Source organism: Anarrhichthys ocellatus, unplaced genomic scaffold (genome assembly GCF_004355925.1).
Source record: "Anarrhichthys ocellatus isolate YVR2014 unplaced genomic scaffold, GSC_Weel_1.0 scaffold22, whole genome shotgun sequence".
In the NCBI taxonomy this organism is placed as follows: Eukaryota; Metazoa; Chordata; class Actinopteri; order Perciformes; family Anarhichadidae; genus Anarrhichthys; species Anarrhichthys ocellatus.
The window spans coordinates 4,905,056-4,924,592 of record NW_022280052.1 but is presented as its reverse complement, the minus strand read 5'-3'; the positions used below and the strand labels follow the sequence as shown (position 1 = coordinate 4,924,592).

The 19,537-nt window shown below is 42.5% G+C and overlaps 1 protein-coding gene across 17 annotated transcripts in view; it reads right to left on the bottom strand.

Annotated features, from left to right (window-relative positions):
* ptprsa (protein tyrosine phosphatase receptor type Sa) overlaps positions 1–19,537 on the bottom strand; it is a 178,756-nt gene that overhangs the window by 3,837 nt on the left and 155,382 nt on the right. For all 17 annotated transcript variants that reach the window (XM_031859728.1, XM_031859727.1, XM_031859735.1 and 14 more), the window contains 10 exons: positions 17,921–18,096; positions 15,789–15,908; positions 13,115–13,269; positions 11,888–12,173; positions 8,050–8,228; positions 7,703–7,829; positions 7,426–7,551; positions 3,644–3,798; positions 755–890; positions 1–108 (listed from right to left, as the gene is read on the bottom strand). In XM_031859728.1, coding sequence (XP_031715588.1) covers positions 40–108; positions 755–890; positions 3,644–3,798; positions 7,426–7,551; positions 7,703–7,829; positions 8,050–8,228; positions 11,888–12,173; positions 13,115–13,269; positions 15,789–15,908; positions 17,921–18,096 — 1,529 coding nt within the window. In that variant the 3' untranslated portion in view covers positions 1–39. The remainder of the gene's footprint in view (positions 109–754; positions 891–3,643; positions 3,799–7,425; positions 7,552–7,702; positions 7,830–8,049; positions 8,229–11,887; positions 12,174–13,114; positions 13,270–15,788; positions 15,909–17,920; positions 18,097–19,537) is intronic.

Here is a 19,537-nt window from a genome sequence, read left to right as displayed (position 1 = left end):
GGGGGCGGCGACAGGATTCTGGGGGGAAGAGATGGCTTTTTACGTTGCATAGTGATCAAAGCTTCCTAAGTACTCCAGAGCTGCGTGATAGCAGAATTGGTACTCGTCCTGTTGGAAAGAAACACAAACATGCAAGAAAAAATGCATCAGAAAATTTTGAATTACCGCCTCGTGGCTGTATGCCTCTGCCATAAATTACATCCATGAATGTCATCACTTATATTGATAAAATGTCATCACTTATATTCTCTTAGACATTTATTTGAAATTCTCAGAATTAGCATATGGATTCTTGAGTTATGACCAAAATCTGGTTTTGTGAGGTCACAGTGACCTTTGACCACCAAATTATATTCAGTTCGTCCTCGAGTACAAATGGAAGCCTTTTGCCAAATTTGAAGATATTCCCGCCTGGTGTTCCTGAGATATCACGTTCACAGGAACAGACCGGACAGACGTGTGATCAGACAGATGGACAGTCTGAAAACATTATACCTCTGGCCGCGGCTGTCGCTGGCGCAGAGGCATTAAATCTCACCTTTAGTTTAAAGAGTTTGCAAAATAATGAGGTTCAATTTAAAATAAATGAACTGAGTCCAGTTTAACTTACTTGCTGCAGGTCTTTTAACTTATCTATGGCACTTAGTCTCCAAACTACATTAAACTGTAGTACAATTACGTTATCCCCAAAATTAGAAGCCGTGTATGTTTTTTTTTTCAGTGTGTGTGTGTGTGTGTGTGTGTGAACACTGACCTCAGTCTGGACCATGGCTGGCCTCTGTGTCCGGAGCATCTTCACTGTCTGGAAGATATCAACCACGCCTTCATAGCGCATTCGCTCCAGGACGATACTGAGGGTGATGAAGACTCCGGTCCTGCCCACGCCAGCACTGGAAACACATAACGACATTGTAAATGAATAAGGAGGTAATAGATATGTCTGGACTAATTGGTGAATCTTTATTCGTGCTTTCTGTTCTTCTCTAGTCCCATATTACGTATGTTTTGTTAGAATTTGTGACTCTATATTAGTCAAACCGAGACCTGCAAAATGATCTTTAAACAACAACAGGATTTAGTTGTAAAGCACTGCACGTTTGCAGCTCTGACTGCCTCACAGAGTTAACCGTTCTAAAACTTTGATGGCCAGAAATCCTGCGGCAGGGTAACACAACAGCGGTGATGGCAAGGACGCAATCTGCATGTGTGAATCCACTTTGACTTCTCGCCGAACACAAAAAGAGCCCTCAAGGACACACAGACGCACTCTAAATCGGGCACACAAACAACCAAGCAAACATTTTGTCTCATTAAGCCCCTCCCATGTGTCGAAAAACCCAGCCTGCTGCTGCTGCTGCTCTCCAGAAATACCGCGTCTTAACTCGGATCCTGAAATACTTGAGAGCTGCCTCTCTAAGCTGCTTTGCTGTGAAATGACTTCCACTTCACCAATGGAACAATAATTGATATGACAACAGATTTATTTGGGCTCCTTCCAACCTCCAAAGCAATTTTGTTGAGTGAAGAATGAAAGCTAGAGCTGCTAGCTTTTGGTTTGTGTGTGTATGTGTGTGTGTGTGTGCATGCCCACAAGTATATGTCTGTTGGGGGACAAAGCTAGACATAGGACAAAAGATGACTTGTATTATTTAACTATAAATGAATATCGAACACAGTAGGTATTGAGCTATATCATGCAGAACATACGACCAACCCTCCCACGCCGCAGTATCTCTCAGCCCACCCAAAGCCTCTTCCTGGGAGTCGGTCACAGCTTGTCACATGGACTCTTAAACTCACTCAGAGCTCCTCTCTCTCTCTCTCTCTCTCTCTCGAAAGATCAACTCTCCAAATCTGAAGGCTCGCCGAGCCGTTGCAGACTGAGAGGATTTGGTGTCCCCATTCACAGGAAGTAATCAGGCAATTAATGACAAAAAGCATGTGGGTCTATTAGATAGTGGCTGAGGAGGGGAGAGGAGAAGGAAGAAGAAAAGAGGGTGGGAGTGGGAGAAAGGAGGGCCGGGGGAAATGGATGGATGGGTGGAGAGGAAAAGAGAGACAGAGAGAGTGAGAGAGAAGATTAAGAAATAAACAGAGGGATGACAGACGGGAAAGGCCGGTGACAGAAGACGAAAGAGTAAGAGAAAAGGAAGGCATAAGCTCTCCACTCGGAGATGAAAAGCCTGAAGGAGGGAGGAGGGAGGAAGAGGATGATAGGAAGGAGCAGGAGGTGGCCATGTTGGTGACAAGACAAAGAAACCTAAAGCCTGATTCTTTTTTTTTCACTGTTCAAGAGAAACTTCTTTCCAAAATTAGATATATCCGCCTTTAGACAGTGACACAATAAAAGTACAAAATTACTGCAAAAGACTGCAGGTGACTTAAGTACCCAATTAACGGCACACAATTTTAATGATTTACTACACTCTAGGCTGAAGGCGTTTTTGCATTAATCCTCTTATGGTGCTTAAAAAAATCTAACAGGGTTCACTGAGATGTGTCAAGGATGCCTTAACTATGCATTTGGCAGCTGAATCCAACATAGTCATGGGGCTCTTGCAGACCAGTTTAATATTCGTGTCCTACAATTGCTCCTGCAATAACCGATCCTTTCGCTCTCTCCCCCTACAATAACTCTTAGGACTCATAGAAGGGAGGAATAAATCAGTCTTATTGGAGCTTCCCTGACACATCCTACAATTCCCAAGGGGTCATTTCACTGCCGGTGACATCATTGCTTTTTAATACAGAGGAGGTGATGTCATGTTTCATGATATCATGGCGCCTTTGCGGCAGAAATGTGGAGAAAAGTGACACCTAATCCGTCACAAAAGTAAACTGTGTTTATGAGACAGCAAGGAAGTTATTCAACGTGTTAACATGTCGGTAAACACTACCACATTCATAACAATAAGTGTTGTCTTAAAAAGCTTTTTCTGAATGCCAAACCATGAGAACCCACGAACAATGGATCACATACAGGTGCGTGCCTTTATTAAAGGAATTTATCGACATTTTTTCTTTACTCGTCTTGCAGAGCATACAAAAACAAGCCTTTTAAAGATGTCCATTGTCTGGCAATAAAAGGCAACAACTCATTCAGATCCCACTCAAGGTCTATCGCTGAATAAGAAAAACCCAAGGCCGTGGTGTTGACCACTACCAAATATCGGTTTCTTCCTGAATCCAGCATGCCAAGTTAATGATGAAGGTTTCCTTGGAAGCTACAGCCAACAGTGATAAAAATGCATCACGGCGCTATCATAAAAACCAAACAGAATGGCTATATCATTTCATGTGCCTCCTCTTTGCAAATGCCGAGCCACATCACAGCCTTATCAATTATGGAGGACATGGGCCTGTGGGGGTGCAGAGGTAGCGTAATGCGGTGGCAGAAAGGTGAGGAGGGATTGTATTTTGTGATGCTGTTAGAGCTGCACCGCAGGAGTTGCCGCGCTGCAAAAACAATAACCAATTTAAGAATATATTAAATCTTGTCTGTCTTTGCAATTTCAGGCGTTAAGTTGCAGTGCCTAGAAACATGGCATATCACGGCCCTCTTTTAGAGAAACCGTATTAAATGATTTAAAAGAATAAGTGCATTAGAGAAATGACTATGCAACATGACAGTGAGATCCGTTACCTGCAGTGGACAGAGATTGGTCCATCCTGTCCAAACTGCTCCTTGGTTTTATGCACCTGGCCGATGAAATCAATGAATCCCTCTCCGGATTTGGGCACACCTTGCTCTGGCCAATCAGTAAACTGGAACTGCCTTACTGTCCTTGACTGGCCATCCTGCAAACACAGAGAAAATAAAGGTTTTTTTCTTTTACACTTTTTGGATTAAAAACATAATGCAGGTGATACAACATAGATAAAAGATCTACTATGCGGTGACATCTTACTTGTTGATGATTTTTTTTTAATAACAGTAAACACAGTACAGAAAAATAAAAGTACAATGATACACACATCTCACCACAGAGGGACAGTGCATCCTCCCCTCTCCCACCACACTCCTCTACCACCGGCCCAATCTCTATTTTCTCCCGTTGTGTTTTCGTGTGGGTGTGTGTGTGTGTGTGTGTGTCATGAGTCGGTCTTAGAGTTAAAGCTAATCAATAGTGTATCTGCCATGACAAGTGTCTTCTCCCAGACACCATGTTGAATAGGATAATCCTGCGATGCGATCGATAGAGCGACCTGATGGATGGAGGTAAGAAGCAAGAACGGAGGACTAGCAGAGCAGGAGGTGGGATTGGACGATAAAAATTGAAAACAAAAAGCTTGACATGCTGACAAGCCCGCTAGACAAAATGTCAATCTTAACTATTTAATGTTCTATTGATTCTTATAATCTTGTGTTACTGGTGCACTTGCATTCGATTCCAATACAAACAAAACATTTAGATACGTTTTTACAATCAGGTGGCATCGCACCAGAGAAGGGAATTGATCGGTTTTATTTTGAGAGAGCTGATCATCAAGTCAGAGAATGCACCGTCAATATGTGTGTCCTTGTAAAGAAAGTTCTTTTAAAGTTGTCTTGGAGAGAATACATTTCTCACGAGAGTAAGCGATTAAGGCAACAAAGAGTTGGGCATATCTCCAGATGTTTCTCATCATCAACGGACTTCACTTCAGACACGACGTATCGTTCTCACACATTTCCTTCCCATTTGTTCACACTACAAAGGCACAATTTGATGAATATTCATTTAAACTGGGATCTATTTGTCCATTTTATTATGCTGCTATTAGTTGAGGTCGAATTATAGACTCTAAAATTAGGTTAAAAGTGATTTTGTCTAAATTGTGTTTATAGAATCAATGTAACGTGCAAGAATGTGAACTGCGTGAAACAGGTTAAAACTTGTGGTGAAAACAGAATTATGTCCCCTGCAGCAGATTTTCTGGACTTGTTTGAGTAGCTTGATAATGATACACAAATTACCTTTTTGCACAGAGCCAGTGAATTGGTAAACAGACAGAAAGGTAACAATCAATGTGTATCTAATTCGCTACAGCAGTGTGTAAAGAGCTGCAGGCTTCTGTCCACGCTGCCTCTGATACTAAACCGGCCGTACAAACACCTTTCAATCACAGGGTAAAGACATGCTTAAGTATATCCTTCTTTGTTGTCTATCTTACTCTAAACAGGACCATCATTTACTAAATGAACATCACATAAAAAACACATTTACTGAGATAATAAAAAAAACGTGAAGTAGGTGCATTTGCCTCAGAGACGTCTGTATGATTGGCCTTCTTTTTTTGCAACCACAGGAGTCGCATCCTGATGGCCAATACAAAGAATGCTAGTTGGCTTCACTTTTCAAGCGTGTCAAAAATGGCATACGTCAAATTGAGATAACACTAAGTGTTCATCATGGATGTTGTCATGGTTATTCATTCATTCATTAATTCTAATTTTTTGCCGTGAGCTAACCATCCCCCTAGCATGCTAAATGCAGATGGAACGTCTGCAGCTACTACATGTCAAAGGATCTACATAATCTATTGAATCTTTGTGCTCCGCACGCAAAGTCGTGATGACCCGTGTGCCAGAATGCACTGTGTTGCTGTCTTAGCTGTTGATATGTTTCTGCACTGATGCAGCAAGATGTATTCTTGTACATTTATCGTTCTTGACAAATTCATTGATTTGGATTCTAGTAAGCTAAGCCATATGCTGACTCTCTTTGTACAACACCTCGTGTCGTCCCTGTTCTATGACACATTGCATGTTGTCTTTCTTGCCTTGCCTTTGTTTTTCATCTTGAAACATTTTGCCTCAGCGGTTGGATTAAAAGTGAAAGAGGGGCAAAGACAACAACACAATAAACCGAGCACGCCGAAGAAAGAGAGGAAAAAAAAGAGAGGAAAATTTAACACACAACCTGAGGGCCCACGCGGCGTGTCAAATTGTGTGATTAAATACGTGACTGGCTCGCTAGATGCGAGTGTTGAGGCGTAGAGTCTATGCTATTACTGCGCAGAGGCGTGCAATGTACATGCGAACACACACACACACACGCACGCATGCATACAAAATCAGTAATATGGAGTTTAAAAACCGACAACACAACGCTTTCTTCTTTCACACCTCCATGTACCATATCTCTAATATCATCTTCTCTGTTTTGATCCTTAACTCTGATGATAAGCTTTGACTGTCTTGCTGGCTGCTTTGATGATTTAGCACCCTTTGACAGTCCTCTGAAAGAACCCCGGACAGTGCATTAGACAAAATGTTTGCATGTTTGGTGTTTGGGGGGGGGGTTAAAACGTACACACTGTAAAAATGTGTGTGTGCTTTGAATGTATATGTCCTTGTGTGTTAAAAAAATTAAAATAAAAAGTATAAAAAATAGCAGCTTAAACCGCATTTATGTCTAATTTCCACACTGTGTGTCAGTTTGTGTACTGTATATGTGTGTGTGTGTGTGTGTGTGTGTGTGTGTGTGTGTGGAGATACTTTTTTTAATACCAACAGGATGACTGCTAACTAGCTGCCACACCGCCTGGGAAATCAGTGGATGTGTCAGCCTGTTTGACAACAAGAGGAAGCCGTTTTATTTCTGCGCTACAGTTCCGCTGCTGTTTCAAAATGTCCGACCAAATTGGACCCAAAAAAGAAATCCTGAGGTAAAATGATAACCGCAGTAGTATGAAGTAGGCAATAAACAGTTCAGGGCAAGAAAAGTCACGTTGGTTGTGAATTCTCATTAATATGAGAACATATGAGACATATATGAGACATCTTGCTTTGTGTGGAAACCTATCTAACTACAGAGGAACATTACAATATCAGAGCCAAAGGGACCTTTGATGAAAACAATACTTGTGATGATTCTGTGTTTATGTGACCTACATTTCCTTAACCTGCTTAGTCTCCTACATTTCCCACACTCCAGTGAAGGATGGGTCAGCCGGTGCAATTGTGGAAATTAAAGCATAATTTGGTACTGAATTGCATTCTGGTCTTATGAGCCGACAGAGAAAGTGGTGTCTTTGTATTATATATGATTATTCATGAACAACACGCTGGTTCAGTGTTGCTATTGAATGTCAGTATGAAATGGAGAATCTATAAAGAGCCCCTCGTGCCCCTCCGAGGGACTGACCTTGAAAGATTAATATTCATGACTGATGTTTAAGTTTGCTGACAACAATTCAATATAAAAATATTAAAAAAAACCTCTAAATCACAGTGTCAAGTGTTTGACTTGTTATATCTACACAACCAAACAACAGAAGTTACCCAGCAACACATGTGTAACTCCCCAACTTAAAGAAACAAAAGGCTGTAACTACTATGTTTGTTAAAACCTGTCTTTGACTTTGTTGGTCTAAATGTGTTGCTTGTTCCCGCCTCGCAACCGACTCAATCCACGTCCAACACTCCCAGGTATGTCTTACCCTGGCGTCTGTGACTTTGAACTCTCGGAGGATGTACTGGGGCATGTTGTACTCCGCCATGGGATCAACCACAAAGTACTGGTACCTGGCAGAGCGCTCCGCCGGCCAGTACTGGTGACACTTTTCCTGTTTATGCAAAAATGGTTGCATAATGGTTATTTATGTTATGATGATTTAATCATGACTTCTTTTCTTTCGACTCCTTTAAACCTTCCACAAATAAAGATGAAGAAATAACATGATCAAATGTTTGTGTCCATGTGTGTTTATGTCCTACCCGTCCCATCTCTCTCAGTTTGGTCAACATGACGACAATGGTAGAGTTGTTCTCCCAGAGCATTCTCCAGAAGTCTTCCGTAGTCTCTGCAAGAGGGCCCTGCGTGGCGATGTAAGCCTTCTGTTGCCTGTATACAGTGAAACCATTCATGTTTAGCTTGTATAATTAATCTAAATCATATCCCCATTTCCCTTATATGCTGTGCCGTCTCTTCACAAATGTGAGTCTAACTTCTCAGAGAGGAAGATGTTAAATTTATGTCTTGAATTAATAAAGATGTTTCCAGGGAATCACCTCACACACGCCTCCTGCTGGCACATTTCCTGCCATCTCTCCCCTCTTCCTACCTGTATCCGTCAATGAAGCTGGAATTGATGTAGTCAGATCCTTCCAGGCCTCTGATTGGCTGCAGGCAGACGCGCGTGGTCTCGTAGGGCATGATGTTGACCAGCCGATTCTTGAACTTGTTACAGGGAAGGTTGGCACTGATGAAGCGTGACGTGTGGGCTTTGGAGTTGGCCAAACGCTGCAGGGGAAAGATGGAGGATTAGATGGAGGAATCAAGGGAAAGAATACACAGAAATAGAGTGAGGCAAAGAATGCAGGAGGAAAATAAATGTCACACAGAAAGTGTGGAATGATAGGTATGGAGGAGGAAGAAGATGAAAAGAAAGTGCAGTGGTGAGGGGAAGAGGGAACAAATTGGTAAAAGCCACGGTAGTTACAAAGAGGAAAGAAGAGACGTGGAAATCGAAGAGAGAGGAAGGAATAGCAGGAGAGGATGATAAAAGGAGGAGAGATGGGGAGATGAGGAGGGAGGGGAGGACAGATGCGGGACAGATAAAGAGAGGAGTATGTCAATGACAGAAAGTATTAAAGCAAACCCGACCTAATCTGCTTTGGCGATGATGACACAGCTTCAAAGGGACATTGTTGATCAAGAATATGTTTATCGGAAAGCAATTCAAAAACTTTATCCCCTTTTGCAACTTGTGGGGTCCTGAAGGGCCAGATGCAACGACGTAAAATATGCCACACACCCAGACTAACAAGCCTCTGGATCAAGTCGGTACGAAAAACTCGCCTAAAAATGGGTCACCAGGGCCTTTGATAACGGCAGTGTGGAATGCGCGCATAAAACGTAGACTCACAAAGGGTTGTTCACAGAGACAAACACTGACTGCGTAGTGATAAAAAGGAAAAGCTGTACTGCTACATCATCATCGTCATAGGGACCTCAGCGGGAGTTTGTGGGTCAGCCAGTCTTATGATCGCCTCCTCTCGGCTTCAATGTCTCAACAAGGCATTTATGTGAGTGTGTGCTTGCTTGTTACTGTTTGCCGGCAGATGGAAGACACCCTAATCAGATTGTCTAGGGCCCCTTACGGCATCGCAAGGGCGAGGGGAGAGAGAGATGAGTTTCATCTGGCCACACTAAAAAGTAGTCAGGAGAGCAGATTTATTTCCTGGACTTCCCGTCTCTCAATGGTTATCAAAAGTGTTTCCCCTTGAGTCTCAGTGTAAACAAGGCCTAACTTACCATTTCTCTCTTCTTCCCATTAGAGCGTTGTTCTCTCTTTCCCTCTAATCCCCCTATAGCACCAGTACCTCTCAGCCACTTGGAGCCCGTCCAGCCCCCGTCTCCTCTTCCCTTCATCCCTTGCTCCTGTCCCCCCTTTGATCTGTGCTTCACAAAGGCACCTGGAAAGGCTTGAGGTGGCCTGGCAGCACTAAAGAGGCCCTCGGCTACACCGCCAAACATCGCAGAAGTGCAGGGAACGGAGCAAAACCTGGCAACCTTTCATCCGACAGGGCAAAGAAGCACCTACTGTCGGGTTCCTCTGGTTCACAGATGCCAGTTCCTTTCACATTTAAAGCGTGGATGTACATTAAGCATGTCTCACCACAACAGGTATAATGACATCTGGTGTTATATGTCACAATTTAGGCCTTACAAAATTGTGATTATCCTAACCCTAACCTGCCCTTGCGTAACCCTGACAAACAACTACACAACAACTGTTTAATAATGTTTATGATGCAGCTACAATGCAACACAACACATTTGGAAGTTCTTGTAAGCTTTCGCCATTATTTCAATTAAAAACTGAAAAGAATCTTGTTTTTGGAAAGTCTTGTTTGCATTTCGATCCCAATTAAAACTCTGCTGCTGAATTGAAAACCATTCCTTTATTTCACTTGAAATAATTGCCAGTAGTTCCTTTTTGTGTTTGTGTACTGTATGTTGCTTAATACTTATCTTGCATGTGGGTTGTGTGCACAAGCATCTGCTGTGCAACAATATTTCCCTAACATGCTTGTTATTCTCGCACACGTGCCAGAAAGCACTAGTCTGACAACTCCCCGACAAGTCCCTCCTCCCGGTTCATCCTCCCTGCTGAACTCCTGTGAATCCCAACAGTCTCAGCTTAACTCTGTGCGACACCTCTTCCCACCTGAGAATGACAATGCTCTCCCATCCGTCCCTGTAGTGCAGCATTCTGTCGAATCACTTCCTTAGTGCCAAGTTAGCATACAGTCGTCCCTTTGTTCATTAGCCAAGCGTTCCTCCCTCCACTTGCCCTGCCGTCCACCTCCATTTGTCATCATCAAGTATTAATTACTTAGCTCCCCCACCCCTCTTCACGCACACCTCTCTTCTCTATCCTGACTATAGTGTAGACGTTATTAATCCCCGGTTGAGTCCTGACGCCAGCTCAGCATTATCCTTATTACAGATGGCGATGGAGATTTCATCACCGGTGTGCGCCAGCGAGTTTAAAAAAAAAAAAAGGTCGAAACACACGAGCACTATTATTGTTTCCTGGCAGGGGGGCCGTATTGGTAAATGGCGATGCGAAGATGATGGATGATTTGAGAGTAAGCGTGTGTGCAATTCAAGGTCAGCAGATACTGACTGGAGCGCTGAAGCTGAGATGGGTTTATTAGTCGCCGATTGTTAAGATCTTTAATGGAGATCTATGTAAACACTGTGCCCGGCTGTTTATCCTCACCTACTGCTTTGTGATGAATTTCTCGAAAGAAGCATACACTGTTTCATTCAGAAACCTAAACTCAAACTCATGCTGCTTCCAGCCAAAATCCTTTGTCTTGTGCCTGCTACATTCAACCCAATTTATTTGCTTATTCCAAATCCTCCAAAATGAACATTGGGCCAAACTGTGAAAGGCTTCAATACTTCCATTTGCTAGCTTTTGAAAATAAAATAATTGAAATAGTGTGTATCTAAGCTACTAAGTCATGAAGTGAGGCTCAGAAAATACGAAATTTGCTTTCTAATTCTTTTGAGATCCTATTGGCCAGCATGTGCAGTATGAACTGACAAATAGCTGGCTGATAAAACTGTTTTCATCTACATTCTTCTTACCCGGGGCAGGAAAGACATACAGTACATCTCATGTTCTTTACTCTTTAAGCTCACTGTGTTCTACACTTAGTTCAGTCTGTTTTCATTATGTCTGTATGAGCAACAAGCTGAAAGAAACCTGCCTTTTGTCTAACTCAATTTATCGGAGATTTTATAAGGATTTGCTAGAAACTGCATCTTCACATGACCCTTCTCCCCCAGGTCCCCCAATCAGCCACTGTCATCATCCTTTTTATCTTTTCCCCTGGTCTCTTTTTGCCAGAAACCCAGTTGCTATTCAAGAACCACTGTACCTTTTGTCCAAGTATCAAAATGCAAAGAAATGTATAATATGAATGTGTGTATAATAGAATAAGAACATAAATCAAAAGAGCCATTATTGGAACCAATTATGAAGCACACTGAAAACAATGATGAAGAGCACAAAATATGAAAGGCAAAGAAATTGGATTTTGCATTCAAAATAACTTCTACGAAGATAAAACCGGCAGCCTCATTTAAAAGATTTATAGTTGCTTCAGACAAAGTGACGGAACTCACTAAACCTAGACTTGATGACTTTCATGTTATGATTAAGTCCAAAGAGTGAAAAGCTATTACAGACACTGATCTAACATGTTTGCTATTTCTGATCTGATTTGCAGGTTGTTTGTAACTCTCTTGGCGTGAGTTTTTACACATACATGGTTTATAACTGAAAAGAAGAAAGAGATTAGAGCTGAAACGTTCAGTTTTAGCAAAGTACCTAAAAAAAAATAGCCATCATGTTACAAAGGAAATTGCTCCATTTCCAGTACCTTGAACTCTAGCTCCATGCCAGTGACGTGCTCGCCGCTCTCCACCTGCGCCAGCTTCTGGATGTAGGAATAGAGGCTCCGGGCGGCCACCTCAGTGTTGCCGCAGGCCACCGCCTCCAGCAGCGCGTCGTGAATGAAGCTGTACTGGTCCTCCGTCTGCACCATGTAGTTCCGCTGCGAGCGCATCAGCGTCACGTGGCCGTAAATGTCGACCGTCTTCTCGTGCTTGATACGTTCGAGCATGGCGTCGATGACAATGAAGCAACCCGTCCGGCCGACACCCGCACTAGAGGTGGAGGGAGAGGAATGAGAAGAAAGAGAAGTCCAAGGTGTTAACACATTTGTTTAATAGAATTTAATTTCTCCATTGCTCTTATTTCTAGGGTCTTAACCTTTCAGGGGGTCTGTGTGTAGTTTAAGGTTATTCTCACTGCTAAAATATAAAAATGGTTAAAATAATTAAAAGATTATGCATGTCCAGCAATGCTTGGTGATTTGTTGTGGTGTTACATTTTAAATAATTGTGTTGGAGAGGATATAGTGAAAGCAAGAGAGGGAATACAGAAACAACCACACATGACAGATGCAACAGCAAGAGGACAGTGATGGAGACTGAGCGAAGCAAGCTGTCAAATTTCAGTTCTATTGTGCAGCGCTTTGGACTTTTCTTCTTATCTTGACAAAAAGGAAGGTTTCAATTTGAATAAGCCATATGAGAAATATCACTTGTAAAAGGAGGAAGGGCTAAGGAGCAAAAGGGAGAAGCAAGAAAGATGGGATGGGATTACTGTGCGGCTTTTCAGAGAGAGAGAGGGAAAGAAGAGACAGAGGTGGAGAGAACAAAAGCACAGAAAAAAAGGGATGCCTTAAGAAGAAAGATGATGTGACCAATGGAGAGAAGAAAAGATGGAGGATCTGGTAAGAAAGAGAGCATGTGTTTGTATAATGTGTGTTATGCAATGTATAATAGCAGTCACTCAGGAGCTCTGCCATTTCGTTCACTCATGGATACACACACAAACACACACACACACTAGGGGCAATGGCAAAAATGAAAAATCCTTTTTCCGTGTATAGGGCTTCATTTTTACTCTCGTGGCATCAAGATAACCACAGGGGCACATAAAACTGTCCCACTTGGGCACATAAATTCCAGTTACATAAAAGTTTAAAAACACGTTGGAGTATTTCAACCAACCCCGACAGCAAAAAAAAGTCGCTACTGACCTGCAGTGGGCGATGATAGGTCCGGCGTCAGGCGGGTTGCAGGTCTTCACCCTACGGAGGAAGGCCAGGAAGGGGGTCGGATACTCTGGTACTCCGTGGTCAGGCCACGCCGTGAACTGGAATTGACGAACCTCCCGCTTCTCACTCGAGCCATTCTGGAAAGAACAGAAAGGTGGGGTTGGATACAGTGGTGGAGGTTTGTTTGGAATGACTGACCAACTGGCTTTATGCGTGTGTGTGTGCCGGTTTCGCTTTATGGCCACTATAGGCATGGTGCACTAATCTAATCTACCGGATGCCTTTTCTTTGCCTCCACAGAACGTGCTTCCACCATTGACTGTGGTAGTCTGAGTCAAGCCACAATTTCCGGCCTGTACAGTACAAACACTGTACCTCAAACTGAAGATCTCTTTGAACCTAAATATCTCCACATGAAAAACAGATTCTCATGACTACACAGGCAGATGTCTTCATTTGCACAAGTTCCCATCCCTTGTATTGGTTTGTGACGCACAGGCCTATCAAGCTTGACAGGCCTGTGCGTCATGATTGGAATGAAGAAACGTGTGGCAATTTTGAAATTAAACATCATGTTTGAATCAGTGAAAAAATAAACAATTGTAAGCTACAAATGATTCACTGTTGCTGTGCTCTCTGAAGCCTGAAAACTACACATTTTGAACAGCCACATCTAAAGGGGTCGAGCGTTTCAACCTTAAAATACATATTTTGGTGCAGTAAGACGGCATATTTTTTCCTTTTGGGAAACACTTTCACACATACAGGGCTGATCAGATGGAGTCATCGTAATATAATAAGTACAATCATTTCTATACTGAACAGTACATGTATTACTGTATGTCTTCTTGCTCTCACATTGCTGCCGCTCATAACATCTACAGATACATGCAGCAAACACCCACACAGCCGTCTATCAGCTCCCTCCTTAAAACTCAACGCATCAAAGATACAAGCTGGGATCCAGACCAAGGTTTTTTGAGAAGCATAAGAAGAGAGAAATACAATTCTCCTGTGCATGTTTCTGTCCTCCTCTCCTCTCTTTCCTCTCAGAAGATCCTCTAATAGAGGAACTGTTTGCATTTCAATGCAGTGTTTCTGCTTCCCTGACAGAGGGATTTTTTTCCCTTGCTGAATAACTGAATAAATGAGCATGGTAATTAAAAGCAAACTGACCCAAATCTTATTTTCCTTTATTTTCTTTTGGACATTCCCCATTTCTGTAGTTGAGGTAGGTTGCATTGATATGGTTTGTACTTGTTTTACTGAAAAATATATTTTTGTACTCAGGATTTATCAGTAGACACAATTTGGAATCACTGCAGGACATGCATACATATGGATAGGTACCACAGTGGCTGCTTTATAGATGCACTGTGTGTGTGTGTGTGTGTGTGTGTGTGTGTGTGAGATGCCAGCTTCTGCTACCTCATACTTCACACAAATTCAACGCAGCATTTTTTTCTCAGAGATATAAAGTGAAAACAGCTCAGTGAGAAATCACAGCAATTGCTGCAGTTATAAGGGGGAGGGAGACGATGGATAGAAAAAGAATCCCATCGGTAGGTTTGATGGGGGCTGAGAGCAGCAGAATGTAAATGGCACTGAATGTCAACCAGCAAGCTTTAAAGCACCGTGGCTCCTGATATGCTGCTATCTTTACCATCGCTGGTTTGTCCCGGTGATCATTGCTCCACTGACAGTCCTACAAAGCTACAAAGTCAGCTGTGACGTCTGTGTGGTGCTATCTGGTTAAGGGGGACATTTTGGAAATATCTTATCCTTCCAAAGGCAGTTTGTCATGCATGTAAAAGCATCTGTGTTTCTTTCTTCTTCTTTTTTTTTTCTGTGTCTATGCATGAAGGTCTACATGCACTTTAACGTGTGATGTTAATGTCTGCAGGTGTGTGTCTGTGTTTGGCATCATATTTTTGCAGATGGTTCAAAGGTATGTAAATACATGTATTTTGGTTTTGTGTGTGTCCTTCGCTGTATGTTTTGTGTATGAGTGTGCATGTGAGATTACATGTGCAAATGCTTCATTCTAAGAAGGTTCCCATCTGTGTGCAGACTCTGTATCTGCCGGTGTGTTTCAGTGTTTAAATTTGTGTGTGTGTGTGCATGTATTTGTGGGCATATGAGCAGTCTGCCAATTATGTATATTGAGTTTCTCCTCTGCTCACTTTACGTAAGTGCTCCAATTTGGCAGATGCACATAAACAGATGATCTATTGAGCAGCGAGAGCACTGAACAAGGTAAAAAGGGGTGGACTGGAAGGACAATGCGGACAAAGGGTTATATATATATATATGTATATACCTTTACATCCAATTGACACAGCACACGGTTCATGCCATCATTTTTTTTTGCCTATGCACTCTTTGTGTCATTTTTACAAGGTGTGTCCCATTAATCAGCCCTCTGTATACTGGACAGACATTAAAAAGGATATTTTTATTCATGGTTATCCAACTTGATAGTAAATATAATGTCCCTATTGTATTTGCTTAGACATGCTGAAGTAGCCTACTGTCCGCAGAATTCTCCTTGTGTCATTTCTGGTTTGTTGCAGTATTACTGCGAAAGAGCAAAGAGAAGACAGAGGTAATGTACATACCATATGTGTGTGGGAGAAAGAGCGATAAATCATCCTACCTTGTGCAAGGAGAAAGTGCGGACACAGAAAGTGGCCAATTCTATGGTGTCCAACAGGGTCACTTGGGTCATACCATAGGTTTCTGTGGCGCGACTGGGCCAGTACTGGTCACACTTAATCTGGAAGTAAGAGAGAGAGAGAGAGACATATTTATATCACGTTCTATTAAATGGAGTTTCCACTTCTGGAAAACATCGTGCACATGACAGGAGGGGTAGAGAAAAATTTAAACCTTGATCGGTCTGACATAATAACATGCACTCGCGCGCATAATGCAAGTCCTCCTGTGGATTAAACTGCACGCGGTGTTGGCAGAAACACCAGGATAGCTTCACTCTATTTCAAATCTGAGAAACGGCACTCAGCAGACTGAACACGTGACCAGACTGTCACAGCAACTCTATTCTTACAGCTTAATTTCACCATCAATCCTACATGTGTCTTTCTCGACATCTACAGCAAAAAAAGTAAATAAATTGTTGTCATTTCAGATACTCATATAAAATAACTCTTATTCTTGTAAATGCTTTAGTAGGAGTAACACTATCACATCCTAGATGAATGTTTCATTTTGACTTTTTTGTCCAGCGGTTCTACAGTATATCTAAAAAAGACAACACCTGCTTCCCCCCATCCATCCTCTGTCAGTTTACTTAATAAAAATTCATTCAATATGGTGTGTGACGCGCTGGCGAACCTCAGATGAGAAGTGACAGCTAGTGAGGGAGATGCGCTGCTCTCCAGCTTTCTCTACCACTTCTTGCTCAATCTGACACTCAAGTGCTACCGCCCGCTAATCCTGATCACGTTTGACAGGAGTGGAACGCACATGCCAGAATGGAGGCTAGGAAAACAATTGAAAGGCGATAGAGGGAGGGAAAATGAGCGGAGACACCTGGGGTGAGTGAGCCTGATGTTGAAACAGGTTTGAGTTGACAGGATGGAACATCACAGTTGGCTTTTTAACATTTAGAGTAGTCCATTCCTAGACAGCAAAGAATACAATCTTTGTCGATCAGTCCTATGTAAGGGTGCACTCACACCACTTTTCTGTAGCGCTCACCTGCATTATTATCTCGTAATTTAGAAAAATGCTCATAAGAGAGGCACTTTGTTTACATAATGACTAGCTGTCACTAGGGGCAAACAGACAGAACTGATATCAAACTGTAGAAAGCACCGTCTCTTAAGAGTTTGACAGAGTCCCTATGCCACCTGCCAATGTTTCTAATACATTTTCCATTTTTTATCTGATAGTTAGTTTGGTTATAAAGTGCTGCTGTTGCCTTCTTACTTTGAATCCGTCTCTCTTCTTTGCTGGAGTTAGTTGGCTAAAAAAAGCGTTTGTATCAAAGGCACATATAAAAAGTTGGACTGTTTAAAAATGTTCCTTTCCATCTCGAGGACGCCAGACTGAGCCTTCTAAAGAATACTCTACACTTCCTGCACACCTTGTGGCCGCTTCCCATGGACGTAAACGTGTGAAAGGAAAACCCAAATACTAAATAAAGTGGACTAGTGTGATCATACCATGACATCTTATTCCTAAGTTACTCTGCTCTTCATGCACTTTTTCCTCTAACTTCCATTATCAACAGATGGTTGTGGGAGGTACTGGTCACAAGTACAGTAAAAACTATGTGGTACTCGGTTGCAGAACATTTTATTTTAGCTTCCTGCACTGTGCACTCTGAGCACTAAAACTTGCTAAGCTGGCAGTACTGCAGGGAACAAGCAACAGCTTGTCGTCTGCACTGCAAATAAGAAGAGAAACGATAGCAAAGATTGTCCCAGTGGATAAGCAGCCTACCTTATCAGATGTGAACAGGTAGACCATCTTTGAGTTAACTACATTTCATCCCCCTCCCCCCTGCTGCTTTCACCACCCTTTTCAAATGTCTACTCTTCTCTGAAAGCAATCCATCTCAAGAAAATGAAGTCCGATTACTTACCGATAACGTTCAGATGTGAAACTGGGAAATAACTGTAAAGCTTTTGTCTTGCGAAACAGTGATTTCCTTTTGAGGTTTATTTAAAAGAAAACAATTCTAAAGTGGTTTGTGAGGCCACTGCAGGTCCAGGGGATCATTAAAAAGTAACATCCCTCAAAAAATGTGTTGAGCGGACTTACCCGTGACTTCTCCTCCAGCCTGGTCATCATAACCACAGTGGCTGCTCTCTGTTCCCACACCATCCTCCAGAAGTCCCCGAACGTCTCTGGTAATGGACCCTGGGTGGCGATGTAGGCGTTCTGCTTCCTGTAGCCATCGATGTAGTTGGCGTTGATATAGTCGCTACCTGTGATACCTAGATTTATACCACAACAAAACAGATATTTAAAAAAAATGCTTTTCTTCTTTTGATACATATTCTTCTCCATTATTTAACTTTACTCATTAATCGCACTTTTTGCGCCATCTGCCTCGATAATTGTTGATGTTTTCACACACACTGACTCCGTTTCCCAATCAATGAGGGTGTAAAGACTCTAGACTGGAAAAAAATGAAAAGAAGTAAGTTGCTCATGTAATGAGTTCTCACACCTCTTAATGTTGAAACAAGTGAAAATTGGCTGAGATCACTGAAAACATTGGAATTGTCCAGAGAGCAGGCAGTGTCTTGTTATGTCAGCCTTTGGGACTCAAAATATTCTAGGTGTTATTCTTGCCCAATAGATCTTAGCGCTTGTTTTGAAAACACAATTTCAAGACACAATACAAGATGAAATGTTAAAACAATCTTGCAACCTATTTCCCCGTCTGCTACGGCAGAGCTGAAGGAAACCGTAGTCGTCGTTCCATTTGAATGGATTCAAATGCAGCAACTGCCTCAGCCACAATTTCCTCTACTGCTCTTTTGTCATTTTCTTTCTCAGCCTCTGTTGTTCTGCCTTGGTTTCTGTAGATATGTCGTAACAGCCCCCCCCCATCTGATTTACCACCACCACAAATGGAGTGTGCTTGTAGATGGAGGATAGCGAAGGAGTAACAACAGCCAGGAGGTAGATCCAGCTTCCATCCCTCTCAGCCCGCCACCATGCTTTGTTGCACACCGGTCCACTAAATCTAGCCGCAAGGAATGCCTCCACATTGTGGGGTAGACGAATGCGTACTGGAAACATAACGACAAGGATGGTGTGTACAGCAGAAGTAAGCTCTTTTGCAAAACCCTGCTTCCACTGACTGCATGTAACTATCTGTCCCATTACTGTCTCTAAGCAGTAATGGGACATCTCAAAGCTAAACGATGTAGTTCACTGCAATGCTTCATCATGATTGCTCACGATAGCAAGTGCCAAAGTTGTGTGCAGGACGAAACCGTCATCAAGCGGGAATCAGGGTTTGTGTGGTGTCCTGCATCCTGAAAGGCAAGGTGTCCCTTCCATTTTAAAATGCTCCAAAAAAAAGATTCAAGCCAACATGTCGTAAATGGAAACAGGATGATCTGAGATTAGAGTATGTTTAACACTGAGCATCTGACAGCGATAAGACGCAACATCGCCCATCTTCATTTCACCAACGTCTACAATCCTGCCAGTTGAAAAGAGATTGCAGTGTGTGGCGGCATCTGTGTGGGAGAGTCACGTCTCTCTGACTGACGTCTCTTCACTCAAGCAACAAACAATGAAACACTTGACTGGGCTAATTTAAGAGAGGAGACGCAGTGTGGACAACAACCAGGGTGGAGAGGAAGAATAAGATAGAGAGAGAGAGAGAGAGAGAGAGAGAGAGAGAGAGAGAGAGAGAGA